Consider the following 21693-nt stretch of genomic DNA (forward strand, 5'->3'; position numbering starts at 1 on the left):
CCCCATACGCGCCAGGTGGACGATGACCCGTCCTTACTTACATGGCCACCCCGCGTACACGCGACTGCCCACAGATATATATATATAGAGAGAGGAGGAAAGGCGAACGACTAGGCGAAGGCAGCCTCGCCATCGCCCTCACCACACTCCTCCAAGCTCTGTCGGACCTCCGCTGCCGATGGCGCATGGCTCTCATCCGTGCTTTGTATATCGTCTCTCGTCCCCACCGCCCCCCCCCCTTCACTCCTCACATCTGACCGCATTGCAACACACTCACATACACTAAGCTGAGCAGCACCTACTGAGCGCACCTCTTCCTCCCCACCATGTCCGCATTCATGGAGAAGTACCACATCGACAAGGCGCTCGGCACCACGTTGAGAGCCGTGCAGTCCGTGTGGGGCTGGACGCGTGAGCGGCTGTGGCCCATCTACTCCGCCGCCGTCGTCTTCTCCCTCTTCCAGATGATCGCTGTCGCCTCGGAGAAGCAGATCCTCGCCGACCACTACTACGGCGACGTCGATGGGAAGTTCGAGGAGCACAAGGATGAGCTTGTGCGCGATGCCAAGAAGCTATTCAACGAGGAGGTGGCGGTGGCGGTGAAAGAGCACGTGTGGCAGCTGTCCCCTGCGGCGTTCCGTCGCGAGTACAACAACCGCCTTGGCAGCGCTTAATAGATTGAAGAACAGGGGGAAGGCGGGGGAAGGTGTTCCGACGTGCTGGCAAGCAAGCCCCAAGCACCAGATACGGCGTGTCGAGGACTGTCTACCTATGCCTGTGTCGACGCAGAAGCCATGGAGACAGCGAAGGTAACCACGTTCAGCCATGCCGCCTCGCACGCATGCACGCGTGCAAGTGGTGGGAGGTGGGGGGAGGTGCATCATCTGACTCCTCTGACAGTTCTCTTCACCACCACCCTTCCTCCAACCAAGCTTCCCACCCCACCCCCCTCTGACCCCCTCCCCCGGCCCTTCGCATGCCGTGTGCGTACGCGGGGCTTTGCGTGATGGACCGCATCTCGTGGTGTTTGTTCTCGGAGGTGTGTGCATGCGTGTTTGTGCGTCATCGCCCATATTGCTTCGCACGAAGAGGACGGAGGGTTGATGGGCCTCCCCCCACCCCCTCACAGCCACACCCACGTACGCCGCCCTCCCCCCTCCGTCTCTCCCTCTTGGTGGTATTGATGTTTCCTGCCTCGTGAGGCACCTAACTAAAAATTGCATCCCGTGTGATTGCCCTTGTGCACACATGCGTGTGTCTCAAGCTGTAGCGGTGCATACATGTGGGTGCGTGCCTCCCGCCCTCCCCCACCGCGTGTGTCAGCAGCGGGGCACGATCTCGGGTTTGTGGCTCGGCGCCACACTCTTCGCATGCCGTGCCCTCGTCGAGAGAGCGTACGAGAAGAGTGCAACGACACCGGCGAATGACACTGCAGCTCCCCTCCTCCTCCTCCTCCCTCCTCTACACCACAAACCACGACGCACGCTGGTGCGCGCACATGCACACACATGTACACGTCAGCAGCTGATTGAGTGGTCACGCAGCAGGGCCAACGCGGCGCTTGACCCCTTCTTCTTTCTCTTCAAGCTCTGATGAGTCGCCCACTACGGTTTTCGCCGCTCGTGCACTCGCCACGCGGGGCATACGTCCAGTCGCCCCTGGCGGGCGAACCCGAGGTGGACATGGCGAATGACGGCCGCATATTTGAGGAGCTCCTCGACGCCGAAGTGGCAGTGAACATGGAAAAGCTTCGGGAGGCGTCGCGCATGGGCATCCCGCCGGCATACCGCGGTGTTGTCTACCGCTACCTTCTTGGGGTCGCCTTCACCGACAAGTCTAGCGAGATGACGATGGAGGAGCTGCAGGACAAGGACTTCCAGCTCTTGAACACCGCCTACACCCGCATGTTGGGCAACGGGGACGAGGACGACCACCGCGGCGGCCCTGGCGGCGGGGGTCACAGCGGCAGTCACAGCACTGGCGACAACATGGCGGCCCTGCACACCATCAGGGATCTGCTGACCTTTTCGACGTCATCCGCTGCGGCAGCCATAAGCGCGACGGAGGGAAGCGGTCCATTGCACTGCAGCAGCAGCTTTCGCGGCATCAGTAGCGGCGACCCAGGTGGCGGTACCGGCAGTGGTGGCAGCAGCGGTGCGGGAACGGTGGCGATGCCTTTTGTGTACCGCGGTCCGTCGGCTGTCCCCGCACACGGCCCCTCGGCTACTCTCGCCGCCTGGGAAGAGTGCGTGACGGCGCTGCGGTACTGCGAACCATACAACGCGGACGCGCGTCAGTGGGCAAGGATGGAGTCTGCACTGGCCGCTCTGCAGGTGATGTACTGCAACGTCTCTGTCGATCACGTGCAACTGATCGTGCTGCTGGCGCGCCAACTGGACCGGGTCGCCAGTTCGGCGCGCGACACCTTCTTCACTGTCCACGCCCTCTTCAACGCGCTAACACAGGACGGCAACATCCTGCACGACGCCCACACGCTGCAGACGCACTGCGGCAACTTCCTCATGCTCTTCCGCTCCGTGCTGCTCCCGCTCTACGAGCACTTCACAGTGGAGGGGCTGACTACGTGGGAGTGGATCCCAAGCTTGCTGACGTGCTTCTTCGTGGGCCGCATGCACCCCGACGACGTGTTCGCGCTGTGGGACTGTTATCTCGCGGACATGAGCGAGCACCAGGCGATGGCGCTGCACCCGTACGCCTGCCTGGCGATGCTCTCGTCCATGACGGAGGTGCTCATCGAGGCCTGCAAAATTGAGCTTCTCTACTGCCTAGAGCACCTACCTCGTCTCGACACGACGGCCATCATGCGCAAGGCGGTCCTGATTCGAGAGTCCGTGTATTCCAAGGAGCTGCTCTGCGGCTGATGCAGCCGCCACTGTGGCCGCCACCAGTGCTCCTGCGGTCGCCTTACACCGACAGTCGACTACGTACAAAGAAGGAGAGAGGGCGAAGGCTGCGGATGTGCCCGGTGAGACGCCACAGGGCGTCCGTGTCGTCGAAAGCCCAGTTGGGAAAGCGTGCAGAATGAGGGCGGTGCCGGCTACGACGCCTTTCCGTGCGCTTGATCTCCGTTGACTTCTCACTTCCTGCACCTCGTTGGCCTCTACTGCCGTAGCGTCTGTTTGTCCGTCAATCGCTGTGCTCCCTCTAGCTGAGTCACCCACCTCCCCCACCACCACCACCACCCCACTTTTACGGCCTCGTCCTTGTCTTGCGTGCTGCGCCTCACACGACCCTCTCCCTCTGTCTGCTCTGGACCTTGTCATGAGGCGGTGTTGGGTAACGTGGACATGGCCTCGATGATGCCGTGCATCGTCTTGTGCAGAGAGCACACACACAGACACAGGCACGGGCACACGCCTTACTCGTCACGCCTCGTCCGTTCCCCTCTAACACCATTCACCCGACGTGGCCGTGAAGGGGAACGGCGGCGGCGGTGAAGAGCCAAGGAGGAGGAGGGCACATCTCCCCAGCTCTGCTTCGCATCTTACCTCCGGTGATGAGGGTGTGGCGCCTGCACTCCACTGCGCTCTCGCTCGCTCTCCACCTACCTTTGACCCATGATGTGCACTCCTCTTCGGTCCACTCGTCTTTCTCACCAGCACGCCTTTTCCTGTGCTGCTCTCGCGCTGACTCCCTACGCCTGTCCTACGCTGTGACGGCTCAGAGTCAGCCGGCGACGAGGGGCGCGCACAGCCTCTATCGTTTCTCTGTGTGTGTGTCTGTGGTGATACAGACGCCATTTGACCGCCACCTGCCACACCGGCGCGCAACGGCACGTACACCGGCAGGCGCACTGCCCAGAAGCGCGCAGCAGCAACAACGGGCTACAATCACCCTTGCACCAAGTAGCTAGACGCTTTGATAGATTTGGTGGACGCTCTGCCGCCAACGACGACGTCACACGCACACGCGAATAGAGTTGCGCGTGCAGTGGCACCGGCAGCCGTTGGTATCCTTCTCTGTTTTCCCAAGAGGGTCGACCTCCTTATCGTGGCCACCACGCGCCCTTAACGCATGTTCGGTCATTGCGCCGATCGGGCTGCCCTGCTCGACCTGCTCACGTCCTCGGCAGCCGAGTCACCGGAGATGGAAAAGGAGAGGGCTGGGCTGCAGGCGCATCACATGCATGTCGACCCCGCACAGGCGCGGCATCCGTACGTCCCCTCACTGCGACTGGCTCGCAGACCTTCGTCATCGCTCGCGGAGGAGGAAGAGCGAGCAGTTGACAACACTACGCCGGCAACCTTTTCGGCGGCAGCAGCAGCGCCATCAGTTCCCTCGTACCCTCCTGTGGCCCCGGTGAAGGGAGCCCCTTCTACATCAGCAAGCCACTGTGTCGTCGAAGACAGCGTGCTTCGTCGGGGGAATGCACAGGCGCGATCGTACGCCGCCTTGAGTTACGGGCCTTCTACAGCGCACGAAGGTGTGGTTCATCAGCCGACCTCTGGGGTGGCAGTCGTGGAGGAAGAGACAAGCCGGTCCCTTATCCTGAGCTTCATCGACAACTGCATCTGCGCCGGCGTTCCAGAGGCCGTGATCGCGGAGCAGGTGCAGTTCATGGTGTCCTCCATGAAGGAGTCCCTCGCCCTCCACGCCGCTCTGCATGCGCGACACCACAAGGATCGCGTTCGTGAGTACGAGGTGAGTGAGCTGACGGCAATGCTGGAGCGTCAGCAGCTGCAGTTTGCGCAGCAGCACCCGCAGATGACACAACCTGTGCTAGACGCTGCCCCCTCCCTCTCCGCATCCTCCCAAATCCTTGCCGCTCCCCCACCGATGAGCTGCGTGCCGCCGCCGCCGCCGCAGCAGCAGCAGCAGCAGGAGCAGCAGCATGCGCCGGCGGTGCACTCGACAGCGGAGGGGACGGTCCGTACAAAGCCGTTCCACTACATCTCCATCTCTCAACGGCTCTCAGACGACCTATGGTCGTCTTCCCCTACCACAGACAAACCCGTGCAACAGTGCGCCGACAACGGGCGGTCCTCGCCGTCGTCCCGACACGCGAGGAGCCAGGCGGCGCACATGGTGAATGATAGAGCTGGAAGTTCGTTGGCAGTGCCCGTCTCCTCTTGGCGTCCGCGCACGTCGGCGCACGCCTCAGCCTCGGAGGCGCCAACGGCCCCCGTTGCGCGGGGTAAGGATAGCACCGGTGGTAGCGCAGCCGCAGTGCGCAGCAGCACTGACCACGCTTGCGCGCAGCCCCACACCCGGTCGCCGCCTTCGCGCTCGACTCTCGCGTCGCACCGACCATCTCAGGCACGCAACTTTTCGTGCCATCAGCACCCCCGCCACAGCCGCTATCAGAAACTGTGCAGCGTCTGTTATCCAAGCTCGTCATCATCGCAGCCTCCCTCTACCCCTACGCCGCAAGTGGCGGAGGTGGACACCTCTCCCGTCGTTGATAGGCCCGCTTCCCAGCGGCGCAGCCCAATGGCCAAGTGGAGGCCGTGGTACACCCCCTCGCAGCGCTACATGAGGCCGACGCACACCAGCCTGGCACGGCGGGAGTCAAAGTCGCCGTCGTTGTCGCCCCTCCGCATCAATCCTCCAGCGGCGGTCCATGGTCTTCGCGACGAGGGGCATGTGAAGGGTTCGTCGTCGCGGTGGCGCAGCAGTGACAACGCCTCGCTCTCTTCGCAGGGAGCCACGTCTGCAGTCTCAGGGCACCGCGCAACTATGCAGAAATTGCTTGTCCGATCCACCCACAGCAGCCGCCTTCGCGCAACGGCAACTTCTCGGCGGCAAACGGCGTCCTCGGTGTCGGCGTCACGGGCATCGTGCGAGGGTGAGGACGAGCTAAACGAGTTCGGCACCCGCGCCGACGCATCGGCGGTGCCGGTGCTTAAGCGCGGCGAGCACGTGGGTCGCCTAGGCAGCCCGGACACACCTCACGCTAAGGAATCAGCCGCACGGTGCGCAGCCGTAGTGGCAGGTGACTCCCTCCGCGCGACTCTGGCGCAGATGCCGACTTCGGTGGCGCGTGTTGATCCGTCGTCCGGGGTACCGCCGCCGTCCTCCTCTCCTGGTACGTCGAACTCAAGCGCGCCCCGAAGATGCGCTCGTCTCTCCACTGACCCCAAGCCCACCCTCGACACCACTGGCAGCACCCGCGGCGGCGGAGACGGGGAGGCCGGAAAGTCGACGAGTGCCGCGGCGGTGACGAGCGCCACGCCAACTCGAGGCAGCAGCGAGACGCCCCCAGCTTACTCAACAGCGGCATCGTCTGCATCCTCGTCAACACCGGCAGCTGCCGTCTCAGCTTCCACGGCGCAGAGGTCGGCACCCTCGCAAACGACGCGCGAAGCAGCGCAAGTGAGGCAGCTGGAACACGGCCACCACCAGCAGGGTCAAAAACGTCGGCCACGTCGGCCGCCGCCTCCACCTCAGCCGCGGTTGAGCTCCAGAGAGGCAGGCTTCGTGTTAAACCTTCCCGCATCTGCGGCGGCCGTTGTGGACGACGACTGCAGCGATGCTGGCGTGTGCGTCACCAGTCCTGAGCTGCAGCTCTTCATGGAGCTCACCCAACGCAAGCTTCGGGAAACGGAGCGGGTGCTGGCGCAGGCGCCCACGCCGTCACGTATTGCCTCCGTCCCACACCTCTGCCAAAGCCCCTCGCCGATGTCCATCGTCAACGCGTCGCACTCGTGCGCACCGCGGGACAGTATCGTCGTGTCTCCCTGCGGACCTTCCTCTATTGATGCACAACAGACCCCACTGCTCGCCAAAAGCTGGTCCGACCGGTCGCTGGACGCCGTGCGGGCGCGACAGCAGCGGCGCCTCGCAGATCTTCGCCGGCGCTTCAGCAGCTACGACGCAGTCTCGAGCAACACCAGCCCGAAGGACCCTCACGCTCTGCCTGGAAAGGTGACTCGCGCGTCTTTGTCTGCGTCTGGGGTGGCTGAGGTGCCGCATGCACTCCAGCAGTCCAGCTCCGTCATCTTTCAGCCTCACTATGTGCACTCTGCCTCGCTTGAGGACCCACCGCTGATTCAGATCTCCCCGACCTCGTCGGACGAGGAGAAGGACACGCACGATGGATGCATCTAACGAGGCGGCGGTGGGGAGGGGAGGGGACAGTGCGGAGGTGCACTGCGCAGAGGGCGGCCCACACCCTGACCCAGATGCACGCGTCTTGCTTGCCTCTCTCTCGTCGCTTGTTTTTCTTTGCCTCCTCTCCCCAATCCGCCCCCGCAGTCGCGTCGCTATGAGAGTGCGAGCATGGGTGGGCGCGAGGCGGCGGCGGGTGAGGGCTCTCTCCCTCACACTGGCCCTCCCCCCGCCCCACCCACCCCTCCACAACCACACACACGCACAGACACGCACCACCCCGCCTTGAGCGAACGCCTTGTTGTCATGTACCGAGGAACAACAGCCAACTCACAGACACGTCAAAAGGCAAGTGCGTGTGCAAAGCAGGCGGTCACCTATGCGTGCCGCAAGCTCTCCGTCCCACCCACCCACCCACGCCCCTTCTCCTCTTGCGGCTTCAGCTTCCCTACATTGCGCCCTCTCTCTTCCTCCTCCACCTTCTCTACCCCAGCACGCTCCGCCAGCAAACAGTAACACAGCGTGAGCACGTCTATGTGAGCGCACGCCTAAGCGGCTCCCTCCCTCCCCCCTTCCGCTTCGCTGCTGTTGGCACAATGCGTGACACGGATATCACGTTCTGCCTCTTCCCTCTCGGAGTCGGGGACACGGATGTGACAATCTACGGCGAAGCCCCTCTCTTGCTCACCGCCAGTGCCTCCATCAAGGCGATAGAGGCGATGTCGAGCCCCCCCGTGATCGATGTAGGAGGCGGCACAGCGCTATGCTGCACCGCCAGAGGCGTGGCAGGCAGAAAAGCGAAACGGAGCGCGCAGCAGAGCCGCATCACCTTGGCGGCATCTCCATCGTCTGGAGCTCCTCATCAAGACCAGAACGCGGCACCGGTGGAGGCGGTGGTGGACCTCACGGCAGCCGCGGAGTCCTGCTTCTCGGCTACCGCCGCCAACATGCACTTCATCGCCGCCAATCATCTCAGCCAGCTCCAGCGCGGCGCAGTTCTTGCGCGGTCCTCTGGTACCGCAGGCCTTCTTGAGCCCAGCACTGGCTACGTGGAGTGCTGTGGAGAAAGGCGCTGCTACTACGTGTATCCGGTCGAGGACCGTCGATACGCCGCGGCGGTGATGCTGCCTGCCGTGGTGTGGCGTCGGCTGGGCGGTGGCGGCGACGGTGCTGCTTATGCCGAGTGGCTCGTGCACACCGCTCTCCGCGGCAGCGTCGTATCCGCGAACAGAGTTATTAGCGGTGACTTGACAACATGCGCTGCGCACCCGCCTCTCCACACACGGCTTTTGGGCAGTCCACATGACGTGCACCGCAGCATGGAGGCGCAGGTGCGACTGCTGGCAGACGTTGTTTTGGATGGCACCGCGCAGCCGCGCGTGTTTGCGGAGCGCCACTTGGCGCTTCGGCGCATGTGCCGCGAGCAGCCGTCGCCGCTGCGCACGCTCCCACGCCTGTGGCGGCGAATTGAGGAGCTTTTGCGGGTCGCCACGAGCTCGACGGACGCGGCGTCCCTCCGTGGCGTCATGCCGACGATGGGCCTGCCGAGCACGAATACGCGCTATGTACTGGCCGCGTCAGCTGTGTGGTACCGCGGCAACCCTCTCTACAACAGTAGCAGCCCCATTGGCGCCGCATGCCGACCAGCGCAGGCCGCCGAGCTGCTGCGTTCTGCAGCGCTGTCCGCGGTGCTGAAGGAACTGAAAAATGCGGCCGAGGCTGCTAGCAGGGGAAAAGGTAGCGTAGGTGGTGTGGCGTACGCTAGCGCCGATGATGCCACCACTCGATTGACGGCTGTGTGCCTGCTTACGCGTGCGCCGAACGATAGCGAAGGGAACGCCGGCACAGACACGCGCGTTAGCGGCTACGTAAGTGCGCCGATGCGCATCACCTCCTCCGCCCAGTCGGCTGCCGGCGCCTCCAGTGTCACCTCCACTGCCGCACTGCCATTGGTCTCACTGGCCTTCACAAGCGCTTCAGGTTGGACGGTGGCGCTGCTGCTGCGCGGCATGCGCACCCCCTTCCTCGGCGCCCCGCTCTCCTCGATCTTCAGTGGTGTGCAGGTGCTGGTCGAAGAGCACTTTGAATCCGCCGTCTTTGTGAGCCTCGTGAGCGAGGCCACCGCGGCGATGCGCATGACGTGGAGGCGTCCCGTCACACTGCTCTCGCCGCTCATGGCGCAGCTGGAGGCCGCCATTCTTGATATCCGAGTTGGCCGACGCGGTGGCGCGGCAGCCGCAGCAGCTGCACCCACACGCACACGCGATGTTCTCCTGTACTACTTCAATCACAACGCGGCCGCAGCCGCCGCCGCACGCGAAAGCGCTACCGTTTCTGACTCGTCATGTTCGCCTCCGCCCTCCCTCCTGTCGCGACGGTGCAGAGCAGCGCACGGCGACCCCACTTCAGGTGTGCTGCGCCTCCGTTGTGCACTCGGCGAAGGTGAGGCGTTTGGACTCGCCGGATCGCAGACGGTTCACGGGGGCGGCGCCGCGGTGGAGGCCGTGCTGCAAGCAGCTGCGCGGTATGCACAGCTGGCGGCCCGTGTGCAGCGCTGCTGCCGGGGTGCAGGGGCAAAAAGTCGCCGGCTCGGTGGTTGCGGTGCTTCCCCTCCGCCTCTGTATGCCCAGCGCCGCTGCCAGACGGTGCACTCCGTGCTGAGCGGCAAGGACGTCACCAGAGTGGTACAGGCGGTGCCGCACTGCACCTCCTGGAGTGGTGGTGTCGCCGGGCGCGCTGCAGAGTACGCTGTCACGTACGCGGTAGTGGTGCTGGAGACGAAGACGACGCCCGAGCTGGCGCATGACGAGTACCGCGCTTTTACATCGTGGCTGCTGCGCAAGTGCTGCTAAAGAAGGGCGGTCGAGGTGAAGAAGCATAGAGCGCTGTGCAAGAGTGGCGCACGGCCCGCTCCGCCACTCACCGCACACACGCGCGCGCACAAACGGGAAAGACGTGCGTCTGGGTGTGGCTTCGAGTGTGTTACAGCACGTGGATGGCTGAGCCGCATAGACTGCATAGACAACGGAGCATGCACGCAGGAAAGGAGAAGTATAGGATAAAAGCCGAAGTCGCGCGCCTCGCGCGTAGGGGGACATCACCCTCTTGCACGCAGGCGTGTAGCAGGGAGGGGAGGGGAGCATGACAGCGATCTCGTGCACACGGGTGCGCATGGGTAAGCCACCGCCATCCTCCCAACATGGTATTGATGGTTGTAAGCTATGCGAAGCCCTTTACGAGCACCGAGGCACTGACTGCCTTCATGCCACCCCTTTGACGTGTTTGCGTCTGCATGGGTGTATGCGTGCCCGTTTCGTTGTGCCATGACCGCAGGAAGTGCGAAGCCAACGCACCCCTTCACGCGTCATGCAATCCTGGCCCTCCCCTCCCCCTCCGTCCCTCCACGCACACATGCACAACCTCCAACTACCCCGATGCCGCCTTTCATCGTCTCTCTCTCTCATCCTTTTCTTCACGCCACGCTCGCCTTGGTCGCATCCGCATGGGTTTGCCTATCCATGTACGTCGACGCCTCTGCCTCGGCATCCATCGGAGACCAGCGTCGACAGCGCATGCTAGTGCGCGTACTTGTACGTAGGCGCCTCATCCTGCATCCACGCACACGCGCGCGCGCACAGCCTTTACTGAAGAGCACACGCGATTGACAGAACGAACGTGGCACGTACTTTGCTTGCTTGCTTCGTGTGCTTGTTGAATCCTTCGGGTATCCCGTGGAGAGCAGTCGTCATCACCGACGCGGCGCAGCACCTTTTCACGATCACTTGCTGCGCACACCAATAGATACCCGGCACAACCGTGTCAGCAAGACGTGTGTATGTCGGGAGCCGGCGTCTGTGCCCAACGCCACACGAAAAGCGAACGAAGTCGCTCTCCCTTGAATACTTTGATTTTCCTCGCCTGTACGCACGCGTGTCGGTGTGCGCCTCGACGACCGCGCACTCCCCACATGCCACCCTTTAGCTCTAGTTAGCCCCCCTCCCCCTCCCCCTTGCTCCTGTGTTGGGTATTTTTTCCTGGGCTTTATCTGTACTCCTTAGATCTATAGCGTGCGCTTGCTTCCGTGACGCCGTCTGCTGAGACACGCGCGCTGGCAAAGCAACGTCCATACGTACGCCCACACCTTCCCCTCTTCCTCTTCCCCTGCGCCCCCTCCCCCGCTTCTCGTCCTCCAAGTATGTTCGCCGCCACCAGTCCACCCCCCTCCACCGCCCCATGGCGCCATCATATGCAGGATCAGGAGGACGACCTTGTACGCGAGCTCATGCAGACCAGCAACGTGGATGCCGTGCTGGCGCGCATGGAGGGAGACCACTTCCGTCACTTGTCTCCCATCATGCGCAAGCTGACCTCCTACGACGCCGACGCATCCGCAGCACCAGCCTTGCCTCGCGCCGGTCCACCGCCGCCGCCACCACCACCACCGGAGCCATCCGCGCCACGCACCTACGGCGGCGGTTTCGGTGGCAGCGCGGACTGGGATGCGCAGTCATCTCCGTCGATACTGCAGCCTGCCAACCCCTATCTGCCGCGGTCGCATCAGACGGCCTCAGCAGCTTCTACCTCGTTCCACCTTGGTATGCACGATGGTGACGCTGCTGCGTGGGCATCGCCAACAGCACGTCAGCCGCCACCACCACCACCACCGATGCAAACACCGTCATCGGCTGTGTATGGTGGTGTCGCGCATGATCCACTCGACGCGTACCGGCGCCCGGCTGGCGAGGCTGCCGCTGCCGCATCCCACCTTGATCACGAGGCGGAGTCCCGCTATCAAACGACGATCGACTCATGGCTATGGCCCGATGCTGAGATGCGGGTGAAACGCGCTGCGCGCGACGAGGAGCGGTCTGGCGCTGGCCGCCATCCAAGCCCGTCCGCTGCCTCGCAGCAGCTGCACGTGGACCCTGCTCTCGGCCAGACGGCTGCTGTGAGAGGCATGTTGTCCCCTCCAACAGTCAGCAGCTCGTTGCCTGCAAGCGCGGGCCGCTACCACGGTAATGCTGACGGACGGTTGCCGCACGTGACGACGCGGGCGACATCCGCGTCACCGCACCGCCCCTCCGCATCTCTCGTTGGCGAAGCCACGGGTGACGTGGGTGGGCTGGAGAACGCTGCGCAGTCACGTATAGCTCGCCAGCTGCAGCTGCTGCGCAACTACCGCCAACTGGCCGAGTTGTGCTCGCGCACTGACAACCCGAGCACGGACCTCTTCCGCGCCTTGCCATCAGAGGAGCTCGCGCGCATGCAGGTGGAGCAGCTCACGGGGCTGGCGCAGCGAGAGCAGAGTCCCATCACCGTAAACAACAACTACTACTTCAACGGCAGCGGCGACAGGCATGGCAGCAGCCGGCGCGGCCGCGGCGTCGATGGCGGACGATCGCGTGGCAGCAGCGACGAGCGTTTTGGGGCGATTCAAGGCAAGCCGAACACCGGCACAACGCCGGGCAACGCTCGCTCCATATCGGAAGCGCTCACGGGAGACAGCCACCTCCCAGGCGTGACGGGCTACCGTCCATTCGAGTCCTTCTCGTCGCAGTCACAGAGACCACCGCTGCTGCCTTCACCACGCGCCGTACCGCTTCAATCCCCGCAGCCGTCTTCCGGGCCGGACTCCCCTGTGGCGACGCCACCGCTCTCGCAGCGCGGCGGCAACCTCGCCCCACCCTCGCCGAGCCGCTCCCAGCGCGGTCGCAGCCATTGTAGTCGACTGTTCGATGCTCACTACACCCCGACGGCCACCACCGAAGAAGCCGGGTCGAGCTACGACGAGGGGGACGCTGAGGACGACGATGAGGACGACTACGTCGGCGACTGTATGGACAACGGCGGCAGCGAGGGCGATGAGTACGACGACAACGGCACCGGGTACAGACGCCCGCCGCCGCGCATTATCGAGCGCGAGCAGCACCGACGCTTTCCCCACGTGAGCAACGGCGACGACGCGTCCCCGTCGAGACCTGCAGGCGGCTCGGCACAGCCCCCGTTAGCCCCAACCGCCTCCCAGCTGGAGCATCAGCGTCACAGCAACTACTCAGGCGACTACGTCAACAGCCAGTCTTTGACGACCATCGAGCACATCCAGGACGCAAGCAACAGCGCCCCGCCTCGCATGCGCGGCGGCTCCGCAATGTTTGCGGGTGGTGGCGGGCGGAACAGTGGGGGTGGTGCTCCGGGCAGCGACGGTGGACGATACAGCGTGTCCAGCGCCATCAACGTTCTTTCGGGGGATCAGGAGCTGCGCGCCAACGCACAGCGGCAGAGCGGCGGCGACAGAAGCAGCTACGAAGACCGCCGCACCTCTCAGCACCTCGCCGTACCGTCGCCCCGTTCGCTCCAACAGAAGAGGCGCAGCTTGTCGACTGGCTCCAGTCCGGCGGCGCTACGTGGCGGCGGTGCCTTCACAGACCCGGAAGTGTCGCCGAACCGTCTCTCACTGCACGACCCCCGTCGGGCAAACCGAGAGCGCGAGGGCAGCACGCAAGGCTCGCCTACGTCTGTGAGCCGTCGCGGCGGCAATACGGAGCGCCGCACGCGCACGACCCCGACGCCGGAGAAGAGTCCCACTCGGGAAAGCCGTACCAGCGGGGCGACGGCACCATGCCCTCAAGGCGATCGCCAGCCCAAGGAGCGTGGTGGGCCAGACGGCAAGTCGTGCTCTCTTCGAAAGGACGGGGCCCGGCGTAGAGGGAGGCGGCGCGGCGCTGACTCGGACGACGACAGCAACAGCGACAACCATGACGTGGGCAGCAGGCGCAGTGGAACCTACGGCAGCGACAGCGAAGATAGCGCGTGCGATACCCCGGGTAATCCACAGCTGCAGACACACAGGCCCCGCTCCTCGGCGCAGCGCAAGCGACACACAAGTCGGCGCCACGGCGAGCTGCGTTCTTCCTTGGGTCGTGGCGAGCGCGGCAGCCGCCGCCGTAGGTATGACGACCACGACGGCGATAATGCGCCGACGCCGCGCAGTAAGGTCCGCTTCGGCGGCAAGCAGTCCTCTGTCACAACACGCGCGTACCCGACACAGCGTGGCCGCCGGGCCGGGGGCGACGGCGGCGGCGGTAGTGGCGCTCGGCGCTATGACGCAGACGGCGGTGGAGTGGATAACGTGCGATCCGCTGCGTCCTACTCGTGCAGCTACACCACCAGCTCCGACATCAGTGACTACGTGCCAGGAAGCTACTACAGCCCCATCCGGTCAGGTCATCGAGGTAGCGGCCGTAGAGGTGCACGTGGTGGCATGATTAGCCCGGGTAGGCCTCGCGCCTCTACGCAACGGCTGCAGCCGCACCCAAGCTCAATTCGCAGTCCTGCTGGTGTGCAAGGTCGTTATGACCGTGGGGTGCGCGGAGGCGCCACTCAAGCGCTGTACGGTGGGCGCGGCCGTTGTGGGGCCATCCAGGGGCCGCGCCACGTTGGTGTGCCTGGCGCGGCCGCACCCGGCGTAGGCGACGAAATCCGTCAGAGTCTCGGCTCACCTGGCCGATATCCTGCACTAGCAGGAAGCGGCTTGCCTGGAGGTGACCGCAGTCCGTACCGCGGCAGTGGTACTCTCTCTCCCCAGATGGTGGCGTATCAGCAACAGCAGCGGCAGCAGCAGCAGCGACTGCGCGGTGGCTTGCACCCTGCGGTGAGCGCCGGCGCCCGAGGCCCGAACATGGCCATGGCCGGTGGCTCTGCAGGGCTGGCGGGTGGGATGAAACGCCTGCCAGATGGCCGTGTCGTCTCCGTGGCATCACCCGAGGCACGCCGGTACCAGCAGGCAATGAGTGTGATGGCGGCTGGAGTTCCTGGTGCGCACGCAACACCACCGATGAAGATGGAGAAGCCGATTCGGTACAACCGCAGCCCCGGCGTGTATCCGTCTGGTCTGCCTTACGCTCCACGTCTTGGCGGCAGGCCCTCCTCCGTGGGTCCCTCGCCCGTTAAAGGCGGTCGCTCGGCGTCGCCGTCGGTGGCTGCGAGCGTTTCCATGACAGCATATAGCAACTACGGCGCTGGCGGCAGCAGTGCCCACGTTCAGCCCGGCCTGCTCTACGGCTCCCTCCTACCCAAGGCCCGTCCTAAGACAGCGATGGTGATGAAGGAAGAGCAAGGTCGCTCGCACAGCGTTGACCCGTACGGCGACGCGAACCACGCGCCGCTACTTCCTCGTGGCAGCGTCTGCCCCGTGCAGCCGGTGCCCAGCAGTGCCATCCAGCCATGGTACCTCGACAGCGACGACAAGTCGGGGGTGGACGCGTTTCCGATCGCAGGCGTCGCGGCAAATGGCGGCGCGAGCACCGGTGTGCTGCCACTAGCGTGGAAGTCCAGCGGATCCGGCCGCGTGGTCAGCCGCACTGGGCACGTCCCCGTCGCCCCGCGCGGCAAGCTGTCCTCCCACTACGTTCCACCCGGCTCGATTAATCAGCGGAGCCAACCGCAGCAGCTGCAGCCGGCGCACCCTGAACAACAGCAGCCGCGAAGGGCGGCAGAGACTAGTGCGAGCTTGCCTGTCGTCTCACTATCGCGCCTGCCGAGTGACACCGCAAGGCTGACCGCTGCGGCGGCGAGTGTCGTCAGAAACCCATCGCAGAAGCAGGAGCAGCGGACTCAACCACTGAACCCCACCGATGCTGGGCGGAACGACTCCGTGTTCTCTCTCCGAAATAGCCGTCCGCGCTACAGCGAGGCCCCCACGCCGGCGGAGATGTACAGCAAAGCCATTCAGTCGCGCCGCAGCAGTCTCGGCAGCGCCAACGCGCAGCAGCGGTACGTCCCTTTTTCAGAGCCTCTAGAGCCAGCGATGGGCGGTCACCGTGAGTCCGTTCTGCTGAAGCAGCAGAGCCCATACAACTCGAGCAAGATAACCGCAGCAGCTCGCACTGCCACCCTGCAGCACTTTGGTATCCGGTCACTGCAAGGGTAGAAGGCGCAAGTGATTACCATACATACAGATCTATGTCTGGTGGGTGTTTCGCTCTCCTCTTGCGCGTATGTGCTTCGCCTGCTGCTCGTGTTGCGACTAAAGCGTTGTGCTCCTGTGCGGGCCTCGTCTGCCCTCCTTCCCCCTCCCCTCCCCTTTTCCGTTGTTAGGCACACACACACGCACACATACAACCTCCTCTCCGCGTGCCTCTCGAGACAGGGCGCACTCTTATGTTGGTGCACGCGTATCTGTTCGGGGGTTGTGCCGCACCTGCCGCTTCGCGGCAACGTTACGGCGACGCCTCATCGTCCGGCCCCCGCCCCTCCTCCCCCCTCCCCCCGCGCTCTTCGATATCCATGTGTCATCACTCTCTTCCTGCGCCTGTTCCTCCACACGTTCCACCACACACACGCATGCGCGTTCTCGTTGTGCCTTGACGCGCCTCTTCTGCTCGTGTGCGGTCAAAGGGCGGGAGATCGACACAGAGGCGGCGAAGGTGACGTTGTATCGTTGACAAGTCCCACCGTGTTCACCACGAGCGGCACACACCCACGCACCCATACAAGTAGGGATAGAGCTATAGAGTGGCGCACGCTGAGAGAGCGAGACAAGGCTTGAGTTCGACCGAGCTGGTCAGCTGTAGTCGGAGAGGGCTCCTGACCTCCCCACCCGGACCTGCCACCGCCCTCGGCACCCCGGCGACTCAGCGGCTTTCGTTTTTCGCTCATCACATCAGTGTTGCACACACACATACACACCTCAGCACACACAGAGAAATGCCGGTGGTGTCTGCATCGGCGGTTGGCATGGCGAACCCCGTGCCGAGTCGCAGCGAGCTGTGGGCAGACAAGTACAAGCCGCGCTCCATTGCTGAGATGTGCTACCCGGTCTGCGCGAACAAGCTGAAGGCGTGGCTGGAGGGCTTCACACCGATCGGTAGCCCCGGCGATGATCCGAAGAAGCCGCATGGCGTGCTCCTGTCTGGGTCTCCAGGTGTGGGCAAGACGACGACCGTGTACGTGGTAGCGCACGAGCTCGGCTGCACCGTTGTGGAGTACAACGCGAGCGACTTCCGCAGTCGCAAGTCGCTCAAGGAAAACGTGTCGGACCTCGTCAACAACCGCGCCTTTTCCGCGCGCGCCACATCGTACACGAACGTGATTCTGTTAATGGACGAGGTGGACGGCTGCGACATCGGCGGTGTCGGCGAGGTGATCGAGATGCTCAAGTCCACCAGCATCCCGATCCTGTGCACGTGCAACGATCGCTGGCACCCCAAGCTGCGCTCACTGCTCAATTACGTCGAGGACATGCGCTTCAGCCACCCGCCGTGCAACATCGTGGCGAACTACCTGTGCGACCGTGTCCTGGCGCGCGAGGGCATTTCGCTCTCCAAGCCGCTCCTGCAGGATATTATCAAGAAATCCGGCAGCGACATCCGAAGCATGCTCAACAACCTGCAGCTCTGGTGTCTGAGCCGCACCTCGCTCGAGCAGCGGCAGCTGGCCGAGTGCGCCGCGCAGTCGACAAAGGACAGCGATGCCGGCCTCTTCGACGCCGCCGAGTACTTCTTGCTGCAGGGCACGTCACGTGGGGAACGGCACTCCATCGTGGAGATGCAGGCCTGCTACTACAACGCCGACCTAGTCGACATGTTTGTGCAGGAGAACTACCTGCACTACAACCCGCAGCCGGTGGATGGGCGGGATTGGATGGAGGCTGTCTCGCAGGCCGCCACATCCATCTCGCGGTCGGACGCGGCGCAGAGAATCATGTATTATCAACAGAACTGGTCCGTGTCCCGCTTCCACGTCTTGTCCTCCAGCATTGCCCCATGTGTGTACACGCGCGGCAAGTACGAGACCTTCATGACGGGGCAGCAGAAGTTCTTCGACATGCAGCGACCGGTGAAGTTTCCGACGTGGCTCGGGCACAACTCCTCCGCGAACAAGAATCGCCGTCTGCTGCGCTGCGTCGCCATGCAGGCGTCGCACCCGGCGAAGGGCGTGTCCGGGAGCCAAGAGGACGTGGTGGTGGACTACATACCGCACGGCTGGGAACGTCCGCTGACGGTGCCACTGGTGACGAAGGGGAAGGACGGCATTGCCGACGTCATCGCCTTCATGGATCAGTACCACCTCATGCGCGATGACTGGGACCTCGTGCAAGCGCTGCCGCACTACAAGCACATGCAGTCCCCGAGCTCCATGACGCCGCCGGCCAACATCGCCACCGCCGTCAAGAGCGCCTTCACACGTGAGTTCAACAGGACGCATCGCTTTGACAGCTTCGCGAAGAGCACGCTGAAGCGCGGCGATGGGGAGACGCAAGACGACGACGAGGGCGGTCAGAGCAACGGCGCCGGCGCCAATCGAAAGGCTGGGAAGGTGATTGCGGACGGTGTGACGGCTGTGAGCGTCACGGGAGGCAATGACGCCGCTGCCACGAAGAGGAAAGGAAAAGCAGCTGCGGGCGCTGCCACTACATCGACGACAGCAACAGCGACACGCAAGCCACGGGCCAAGAAGAGCGCCCCGGCCGAAGGAGCTGCCAGGCCGACTGCGAAGAAGAAGGCCGCGACGAGCTCAACGCGGGCCACGGCCAAGGCATCGACAGTGAAGACAACAGCGAAGCGAAAACGCGCGCGCGCGGCATCATCGGAGAGCGAGACAGACAGTGTGTCGTCATCACCATCGTCGTCCTCCTCATCTGCGCCTTCTTCCTGCAGCAGCAGTGATACCTCCGACAGTGAGTAGAGAAAAGGGTGTTGAAGGCGGTCTGAAGCGTGGCATTCACCTCCCATCGAAGAGAAGCGTGCCTCAGCTTCATCGTCGATGGAAGAAGAAGGTGTTTGTGTGCGTGTGTGTGTGTCTGTGTGTCTGTGCGTGCCTTCGTCTGTATACATGGTGCGGTGACCCTTCTTGTCAACTCCCTTTGTCTGTGCCACCGTTGGCCGCGATGTGGTGTAGTGGAAAAGGGGGGAGGGGAGGGGGCTGGAACGGACCCTCTTGGCGTTGATCGTTGTTGCGGGGTGCCGCAGGCAGCAAGGAACGGAAAGCAGACTACTCTTTGGCGCAACGCGTGATTCGCATGGATCTGACCCGTGTACGCGTACGTGCATGCGCGTGTGTTTGGTGGGCGTTCAACGGCCATCTCTGCACATGATGCACGTCTCGCCGTCGATGCCGTTCTCGCCATGAATCACTCAGGCACAAGCATCCATTGAAGGGAGGCGCAACACTCTCACGCCTCTTGCATCTTCCTTCGCTCCCCTTCTCTCACCTGACGGAGTGCACGCACACACGCACACCGGCAGCTTCAAAAGGCAGCAGAAACATACAACCCGGAAAGGACTCGGAGGGGTCCGCGACAGTTCTCCCCCTCCACACACACACACACAATTCGCGCCTCCAGCAATGAGGAAGCGGCACGACTTGCTTGAGATCCACAGCGTGGCGGCCCGACCGCACAAGCGGGGCGGCACCGAGACAACGCGGGAGCACCACTTCCCCCTCTACTCGCACCCTATGTTTCGTGCCGCACTGCACAACGCAGATGCAGTCCAGGATGCCGTTGAGGAACAGTCCGACCGCGTCGACCCACGCGCGCTCGACGCGGCTCTTGAGAACATGGTGACACAGCTCATGGAGCAGCAGCTGAGTCAGCACGAGGCCGGAGGGGACACACCTCCCACCCTTGCAAAGAAGGACCTTATCGTCACCGAGAGTGAGCTGCTCGCGCTCCTCGCCGAAGCAACACACGCCACGCCACTGTCACCGTACCCGCAGCAGCCGCCGTCAGCGTTTCCACCCATTAGACCAGAGGCGGTCTCGGCACTCGCCTCTGCAGCCGCCGCGTGCTCGCCACCACCGCCGCAAGGGTCATTCATCCCAAATCAGGGCTACCACGCCACCCACCCTCCTCTGCACTCCAGCGGTGACGCGAAGCGCTGCGTCGGGCCACCACCGCGCACCCAGGCTTCATCCTTCAGCGGTGCAGCCTCGGCCTTAGGCGGTGACGAGCCGGACGAGCTCAATGTTGTGTCGGTCGACGCCCTTCAGCAAGTTGCTCTAGGAAGTCGCAGGGACAAGGACGAGCAAGCGGCGCCGCGGCTCCAGCCTCTGTCCGAAAGCGCGGCATCAACGACCTCAGGTCGGCCGACAGCGCAGCATCCTCCTCCTACGATGTCGCTCTACTCACTCCTCCCGTGCCTGGTGGCTTCACCAGGGCTGACCGCGGCGTCGGTGCTTCCTGCCACCGTCTCTTCATCCCCGAGCCCGTCACCGTCTGCAGTGACGTTCCGTGAAATGGACCGCTGGCCGGGTACCAGCTCCGGCCCAGTCGCACAGCAGTCTGTGGACGCGCAGCAGCTTCACAAAGTCCCCGACGCCGTCTTCGCTGCCATGGACGTGCTCATGGACGGCAACAGCTGCTGCATGCGGCGGCGACAGCGCCTGGTAGCGACGAACAGGAACAAGGCTGAAGCACTTTCGCTGAGCCCGAGGTGCCTTCCCGGAAGCGGAGGCAGCGCTTCAGGCGGCTCTTGCTTCGCCTTCGGATGTGGCAGCAAGGGTGCAAGTCTCAACTGCATGTACGTCCCTGTATCGCAGAACACGCTTCCTGCTCCACCGCCGCCACGCACCGCCGCGGAGGCGAAGGCGCGCCGCATCCTGGAGGGCCAGCGGCGCAAGCAGCGGCTGCAAGATCAGCAGCAGCATCCTGTGTCCAACTCCTCTTTGCTGGCTGGCGGCGGCAATACCGCGCCCCTCAGCTCCTCCTTCGCCGAGCTTCGCGGTGCCACTATCCGTCTACCGACAGAGCCTCTCAGATGGCGCCACATGGACCGGTCCGGTTCAAGGATCCACGGTAGTACGCACGTGGCACCGCTCCCTGCCGCCTCTTCTGTGAGCCGCAGCTCCGCTGTGGTGGTCGGGACCGCTTCAACACTACCGCTCACCCAAGAGGCCTCACCGACCTTCACTCTTCGTGGTATTGCGGGTGAGTCCGTGTACATGCAGGCCATCAGCTCTGCGAGCCGCTTTGTCAACCCGCTTCCTTGATCTGGAAGAAGCATCAGGGCTCGCGTCGCACATTGGAGTGCGTTCGTGTGCAGCGACACGCGAGACCATCCGCAGAGCGATATTCCGCCCTCGCCTGTCTGTTCCTCCCACACGCATGTCTTGTCCGTCAGTCTCTGCAAGTCCTGCGCAGGCGGCGACCGCTGCCGCTGTTCCTGCTGTTGCTCCTGCTCCTGTCGTCAATCGCTATCACATGCACCATCCGTCGTGTTGGTTGCTGCTTCGGCGCCTGACGTGATGGATGGAAAGATGCGCACGTGTGTGCGTGAATGCGTGTATCTGGGTGAATGTGGAGAGGGAGGGAGGGAGACACGCACGGCACACACACATGGGTACGTGTATGTGTCGTGTGCGTGTGCGCGCTATGTATGTACGTGTATACTCCAATGTAAGCGAGCGAGAAGACAGCACGCGTGTGAACAGAAACTCGCACCCAAGGAAAGCAACGGGAAGCGCAGCAGGCGTGTGTGTGGGGGGAGCGCACAGATCGTCGCTTGCAGTCATGGGGAAGGGGAGAGGGGCATAAGGGGAAGCCGGAGACGGGGTGCCTGAGAGGGGGAGAGGGCGGGTGGGAATGGGGCACGCATACATTTGAAAAAATGTGCTGGTGGCGACGAT

General features: G+C 63.7%; 7 protein-coding genes across 7 annotated transcripts; all 7 read left to right on the plus strand.

Moving 5' to 3' along the window:
* Positions 1-326: 326 nt before the first annotated feature.
* Positions 327-674, plus strand: LMXM_24_0940 (conserved hypothetical protein; the record flags this gene model as incomplete). Its single annotated transcript, XM_003875858.1, has 1 exon — positions 327-674. One exon carries the CDS (start codon positions 327-329, stop codon positions 672-674), a length of 348 nt encoding a protein of 115 aa, XP_003875907.1.
* Positions 675-1682: 1008 nt separating this feature from the next.
* Positions 1683-2882, plus strand: LMXM_24_0950 (conserved hypothetical protein; the record flags this gene model as incomplete). The annotated part of the gene is made up of 1 exon (XM_003875859.1): positions 1683-2882. One exon carries the CDS (start codon positions 1683-1685, stop codon positions 2880-2882), a length of 1200 nt encoding a protein of 399 aa, XP_003875908.1.
* A 1153-nt stretch (positions 2883-4035) lies between these two features.
* LMXM_24_0960 (conserved hypothetical protein) lies at positions 4036-7068 on the plus strand (the record flags this gene model as incomplete). Its single annotated transcript, XM_003875860.1, has 1 exon — positions 4036-7068. One exon carries the CDS (start codon positions 4036-4038, stop codon positions 7066-7068), a length of 3033 nt encoding a protein of 1010 aa, XP_003875909.1.
* Positions 7069-7664: 596 nt separating this feature from the next.
* LMXM_24_0970 (conserved hypothetical protein) lies at positions 7665-9920 on the plus strand (the record flags this gene model as incomplete). Its single annotated transcript, XM_003875861.1, has 1 exon — positions 7665-9920. One exon carries the CDS (start codon positions 7665-7667, stop codon positions 9918-9920), a length of 2256 nt encoding a protein of 751 aa, XP_003875910.1.
* A 1343-nt stretch (positions 9921-11263) lies between these two features.
* On the plus strand, positions 11264-15997 carry LMXM_24_0980 (conserved hypothetical protein; the record flags this gene model as incomplete). Its single annotated transcript, XM_003875862.1, has 1 exon — positions 11264-15997. One exon carries the CDS (start codon positions 11264-11266, stop codon positions 15995-15997), a length of 4734 nt encoding a protein of 1577 aa, XP_003875911.1.
* Positions 15998-16773: 776 nt separating this feature from the next.
* On the plus strand, positions 16774-18753 carry LMXM_24_0990 (putative replication factor C, subunit 1; the record flags this gene model as incomplete). The annotated part of the gene is made up of 1 exon (XM_003875863.1): positions 16774-18753. The coding sequence occupies one exon, from the start codon at positions 16774-16776 to the stop codon at positions 18751-18753; it is 1980 nt and encodes a 659-aa protein (XP_003875912.1).
* A 660-nt stretch (positions 18754-19413) lies between these two features.
* LMXM_24_1000 (conserved hypothetical protein) lies at positions 19414-21057 on the plus strand (the record flags this gene model as incomplete). Its single annotated transcript, XM_003875864.1, has 1 exon — positions 19414-21057. One exon carries the CDS (start codon positions 19414-19416, stop codon positions 21055-21057), a length of 1644 nt encoding a protein of 547 aa, XP_003875913.1.
* Between the last annotated feature and the right edge of the window lie 636 nt (positions 21058-21693).

This window comes from Leishmania mexicana, chromosome 24 (genome assembly GCF_000234665.1).
Source record: "Leishmania mexicana MHOM/GT/2001/U1103 complete genome, chromosome 24".
NCBI lineage: Eukaryota > Euglenozoa > Kinetoplastea > Trypanosomatida > Trypanosomatidae > Leishmania > Leishmania mexicana.